The sequence below is a fragment of the Lotus japonicus genome, chromosome 3 (assembly GCF_012489685.1).
Source record: "Lotus japonicus ecotype B-129 chromosome 3, LjGifu_v1.2".
NCBI classification, from domain to species: Eukaryota; Viridiplantae; Streptophyta; class Magnoliopsida; order Fabales; family Fabaceae; genus Lotus; species Lotus japonicus.
The window spans coordinates 4,035,010-4,041,284 of NC_080043.1; the positions used below are offsets into that span (position 1 = coordinate 4,035,010).

The 6,275-nt window shown below is 53.0% G+C and overlaps 1 protein-coding gene across 1 annotated transcript; it reads left to right on the forward strand.

Moving 5' to 3' along the window:
- LOC130748054 (auxin-responsive protein SAUR72-like) lies at positions 1 to 492 on the forward strand. Its single transcript, XM_057601141.1, has one exon. The coding sequence runs from the start codon at positions 86 to 88 to the stop codon at positions 413 to 415; it is 330 nt and encodes a 109-aa protein (XP_057457124.1). The 5' UTR covers positions 1 to 85; the 3' UTR covers positions 416 to 492.
- The last annotated feature ends 5,783 nt before the right edge of the window (positions 493 to 6,275 follow it).

Consider the following 6,275-nt stretch of genomic DNA (forward strand, 5'->3'; position numbering starts at 1 on the left):
CCCCACTCCACTTCATCCATCACACCCACCACGCTTTTCATTCTCTTCTCACTTCTCTCACTCAAACTCTCTCTCTCTCAAAACCATGAAACAGTTGATACGCAAGTTCTCCCGAGTCGCCGACTCACCCAAGTACACGCTCCTCCGATCAGAGTCACGGCGGAGGAGGCGCGTCCCGGAAGGCCATGTGCCGGTGTACGTCGGCGATGAGATGGAACGGTTCGTGGTGAGTGCGGACCTCCTCAACCACCCGGTCTTCATCAACCTTCTCAACCGGTCCGCCCAGGAATACGGTTACGAACAGAAAGGCGGCCTCCGAATCCCCTGCCACGTCGTCGCCTTCCAACGAGTTCTTGAAGCGATCCGACTCGGTCTTGACTCGGACAACCAGTTCATTCATGAGATCCATTTGTAACTTTTTGTTGTTTAATTTCCCCTTCTTTTTGGATTTGTGTAAATACATATATATAAAGTTCATAATACTCTTTGCTAGCTTGTTTCTTGAATTTTCTTCTGAGATAAACACAAGAAAACGCCAACGCTGCAAAATCAAACGTACGGCTGAGTTTGCTATGTCCAACTTTCGTAACGCTAGCTTTATAATATTAATGTTCTCATAGATGATTTATAATATTAATATCAAATTCATAATTAATTTTCGAAAAATAAAAAATTGTAGTATTCATAAATTAATAAACAAAGAACCAACAAACTTCAACATAATTGGTACATATTTAGACTTCTTAAAACATATTAGTTTAATGGCGGCTAGCTCTCTTGAGGTACAAGGTTGGCCGAGGAGAACAGACTCAAAACGGCAGAGAAACTCACGAGGACGAGTAGCGAACAAGAGAGAGGTGACTGAAAGATGTCTAACTCAACCCAAAAGCTAGCTCAAGAGTTAAGGTTTGCACAACCATATATAAGCAATTGCTTGGCCACATCTCTAGCCAATGTGAGACTCTAACAGTGACGTGCAGTTGGAGGAGGATAGAAATTGATAGTAGAGGGAGTGAACATGGGAGATGCGCGAACAAGGAAGAAAAGAGTGAAAACAAAGTTTAGATCTATAACAAAGAGATGCTTCCAAGGAAGCATAGACAAAGAAATCTACGGAACTTTGCGTCAGTGCAAACCGACGCTAACTTTCTCGCTCACAAGGTAGGTCATACACACGCAGAGTTAGCGTAAGTTGAAATCGATGCAAAATAGGCCGATGGTGTCCGCCCTATGTCGCCGCTATGTGTTGTTGGGCATACGATAAGTTAGTCGGTGCTTTAATACTTGCCATAGTTGATGCAAAATTATGCTGCTGATACTAAGTTCTGTGGCCAGGCTGACGTCAACTTTGAGTGAATTTTTTTTCTCTTTGCATCAATTTTGTGTTGTTTTAGCTCCTAATGTTTGTCGTCGCTGCTAATGTTTTAGAAACCCCGCTAAATGGTATGTTAGAGGCATGTGCATCAAAGATTTCCCCCAAAGAAAAATAACAGCAACATGAGAGATAACCTGGAAATTGTAGAGCATATGCAACTACTAAAGTGATTTTATTTGAAATGGAGTTGCTTTGCGGTACCTTTAAAAATGAGATAGTTCAGTATTTTTAAATATAATACAAAAGGAATTGTTCCGGGAACCCCGACCGGGGACGGACAGGGGACCTAGGACAGAGCCGGACCCACCAAAAGTCCCAGATAGGGGGCCGTTTGGGGGAAGCCAAGAGCCCCCTACTCCCGAGCCCCACCACTAAGGGTGAGGACAAGGAACCCGGGGCCCACTACATAGGGGTTGACCTAGGCCAACTACCCTAGGGGTAGGTTGGCTGGTGCAGGTCCGTAGGGCCCCCCAGGCCGTTGGATCACTGTTCCTCTGCAGGGGATCCAACGGTGATCCATGCCCTCATGTACGAGCCATGCATGACGTTGCATGGCTCCAACCCTAATCCTGCCTCTCCTATATAAAGGGAACACTCCTTCTATCTAAAGGTAACGTATTCTCTCCAACTTCACCATTCTTACAACTTCCCTCACTGACTTTAGCATCGGAGTGTCTTGCAGGAGCCCCTCCCGGGACCTTGCCTACTTGGAGCCCCCTCATCACGTCCAGATCCCTCCTCGCCTACCCCTGGTCAGCGGGTAGCTTGGTCTCTCCCAGATCAATTGGCGCCGTCTGTGGGGATCTGGTAAAACTCTTCCCAGCACCGCGTGCCGTCGCCTCAAGTCATCAACTAGCAAGCTATGGTAGAGACACGTCAGACTTCACGCCGTCCTGTTCCAACTCCTGAAGGCCATGTGGAGACTGTCAACGAAACTACCGATCGTAGAACCCCTCCTCCTCCACTACACCCTCCTCCCCCGACTCCTCAACCACAGCCCCCTCGCTCGCCGGAACCCGCGGCCATTACCCCACATGCGGCCCATGAGGCACTCTGCCGCTTGGAAGCTCGCATCCGGGCAATGAAAGAGGACAATGGGGCGGGGCGAGAGCAGGCCCATAGTATGAGGATTCAGGACGCTCAAGAGGAGATTAACATGCTCCGAGCACGCCTGCGACAACTTGAAGAGCAGGAAACTCAATCGCGCCCCCCGCCCGCGTTTTCCCAGGAAGAGGAGACGAACGGGGGCCCGATCCCACCCCCTTACTACCGGGAAGCACGCCACCGGGCGCCCGCGGCCGAGCGGGTGGCCAGCCATACGCCACGGAGACGCTACTCCCCCAGCCGGAGCCCATCCAGGCGCCGGAGCCCAACTCCGACTCGGGATAGGACGTACAACCGCCCCAGGTCCAACAACGCGCTTGTCACCTATCCAGCGCCGATCGGAGGTCCTCTATCCCCGGAGATCATGGCGTTCCCTTTCCCTCAGGGGTGGGCACGGCCCAAAGTGAAACTCTACGAGGGAGACTCCGACCCGCAGGAACACGTGAACTTCTTCGTGGGCGCGATGCAGTATGCTGGGGCAAGCGACCCTTTATACTGCCGATGCTTCCCCATGAGCCTGGGAAAAGGACCCATGAACTGGTTCCAGAATTTACCGAGCAACTCCTTGCACGACTGGAACGGGGTCGTGACCTGCTTTTTAGCCCAGTACTCCTCGGTGCGCAGCATACCGAAGACCGCGCAGACTTTAGCTTTGGTTAAACAAAAAGAGAAGGAATCTCTGAAAGCATTTCTCAATCGATTCAACAAAGAGGCCGGCGATATCACCGGTCTCCTCCCCGACACTAGATTGGTCCTGGCTACTGCAGCCCTTGCACCAGGACCGTTCCTGACCTCGCTGGACGGCAAGCCAGCCAACACTCTAGAGGAATTTCTAGCTCGAGCAGAGAAATTCATAAATATGGAAGATGCCGCGACCCTAAGAGCCGCGAGTCAGACACTCGCAATCAAAGGACCGCAGAAGATGAAGGAACATAAGGACCAACCTTCGACCCGGGAGTCCCGACGGAAGGGTCAGGACGAACGAAAGCCGAAACGGAAGAAATATGATAGTTATACCCCACTGAACTCCTCCCTCTCACGTATCTTGAGGGAGAAAGCCTCCACCGACCTCAGAGACCGCCCACCCCCACTCCTGACGAGGGGGGACAAGCTAGATTCCAAGAGATTCTGTGAGTTCCACGACAGCCCGGGCCACAACACTGACGAGTGCCTGAACCTCAAGGACAAGGTGGAGGAACTGATCAGAGCAGGAAGACTGTCCAGGTATGTAGCTGTGTCAACGGGGGCCCTCCCGCGCCCGCGCTCGCCACCCCCGAGGCGGACACCGACCCCCCCGAGGCACCGAGACCAGACTCCTCCCAAGCGCCGATCGGCAGAACGACGAGACAGAACTCCACCGCGTCGCCGGAGCCCCGAGCGTCGCAGACGAAGCCGAGAACGGAGAAGAAGCCCCGACCGCCACGGCCGGGATGAAGTCAGAAGACAACATGGAAGCAATATAGTCGACGTCGGTTCAATAGCAGGAGGATGGGCCGCAGGCGGGCCCACCAACAACAGCCGGAAGAGGAGTACCCGCGTCATCATGTCCGCGGCTGGACGGCCCCGACCAGGGTCCCTCCACCCCCCAAGGCAGAAGGTGGCCATAACCTTCACGGAGGACGATTACGGCGAGGACACCGGCGAAGAAGACGACCCTATCGTCATTGAAGCCCTGATCGGCAACGGTAAGATCCGAAGGACACTCATCGATACAGGTAGTTCTGCTGACATTATGTTTTATGATGCTTACAAGAGCTTAGGACTATCTGTGAAGGATCTGCTCCCCTACGACCATGATTTGGTCGGGTTCACAGGGGACAGAGTCCTACCCTTAGGATATTTTGATACTTGCCTTTCCTTGGGAGATCATAGAATTTGCAGGACTATAAAGGCCCGCTTTCTGGTGGTGAAGTGTCCAACAGCGTACAACGCCATTCTTGGCCGTCCAAGCCTCAACACCTTCAGGGCTATCATATCCACCCACCACCTAATGCTTAAGTACCCCTGGGCAGGAAGGGCGGTACCCGTACGCGGCAACCTGGAAATGGCGAGGAGCTGCTACAACTCCAGCTGCAGACTGGCCAGGGAGGAAAGAAAGAGAAAGAAGTCCAAAGCGCACGACCAGAACGGCAACTATCACGTTCAGCACGCCAATCTCCTGACCGACCTTGACCCCCGCGTGGACCCGTCCAGAGACGATCATCGCCTCAAACCCGACGGGGAGTCCCACCCCATCTAGGTCGGTCCTCTTCCAGAAAACACCACCAACCTAGCTCGGGGTCTTCCCAGAGACCTCTCCAAACGGATGGAAAAATTACTACTTTCCAATGGGAAGCTGTTTGCCTGGTCGTCAGAAGATATGCCTGGCATCGACCCCGCGTTCTGCAGCCACAGACTTTCAGTCGACCGGAAGTACAAACCAGTCGCTCAGAAGAAAAGGCAAATGAGCGCCGAGAAGCAGCAGGTTATCCAGCAACAGACCACAGAATTGCTTCGGGCCGGGATCATTCGGGAGGTCAAGTACACAACCTGGCTCTCAAATGTGGTCTTGGTCAAGAAGGCCAACGGGAAGTGGCGCATGTGCGTCGACTACACTGACCTCAACAAGGCTTGCCCCAAGGACCCGTTTCCCCTACCGAGCATTGATGCGCTGGTCGACAACTCCTCGGGATACGAATACCTCTCTCTTATGGATGCCTATTCAGGCTACAACCAGATTCCCATGCATAGGGACGACGAAGAGAAAACCGCCTTCATCACCGACCGGGGCACCTACTGTTACACTATGCTGCCCTTCGGCCTCAAGAACGCAGTGGCAACCTACCAAAGGATGATGACCCGAATCTTCGGGGACCTAATGGGAAAATCGGTCGAAGTCTACATCGATGATATCATTGTCAAGACCCCGAAGGGAGGAGACCACGCAGCTGACCTCGCAGTCGTTTTCGAGCAGCTAAAGAAGCACAACATGCGCCTGAACCCTGACAAGTGCACTTTTGGCGTTCGAAGCGGGAAGTTTCTGGGGTATATGCTCACCAACCGCGGCATTGAGTTGAACCCTGATAAATGTCAGGCGATCATGAATATGAAGAGCCCGCGCACGGTCAAAGAAGTCCAGCAACTGGCTGGTCGAATGGCTGCGATCGGCCGATTTTTGCCAAAGGCTGCTCTCCGGGCCCTACCTCTTTACACCCTCCTGAAAAATGGAGCAACTTTTGAGTGGTCGGCAGAGGCCGACGCAGCATTCACTCAGCTGAAAGAGATCCTCTCTTCCCCCCTATTCTGGCTAGCCCTAAGCCAGGGGAGACTCTGTACCTATACCTAGCCGTGCGAGAAAAAGCAGTGAGCTCTGTCCTGGTCAGAGAAGAAGAGGGAATCCAACTACCGGTCTATTTTGTTAGTCGTTCATCGAAGGGTGCGGAGCTCAGATATAAGATGCTGGAGAAGGTAGCACTGACCCTACTGACCACGGCGCGGCGACTAAGGAGGTACTTTCAAGCTCATCGCATCGTGGTGCGAACCGATCAGCCGGTCCGACAGGTCCTTCATAAGCCCGACCTAGCCGGTCGGATGGTTAGCTGGTCCATCGAGCTCTCCGAGCATGACATCCGCTACGAACCCAGAAGAGCCATTAAAGCACAAGTCCTAGCAGACTTCTTGGTCGAACTCACCGATGAGGAAGAGCCCCCTGCTGAGATCACTTGGGTGGTCAACGTCGATGGCTCGAGCAACAAGGAAGGTGGCGGGGCTGGGATCGTATTACAGAGTAGCACCGGGATGGTGGTCGAGCAATCCC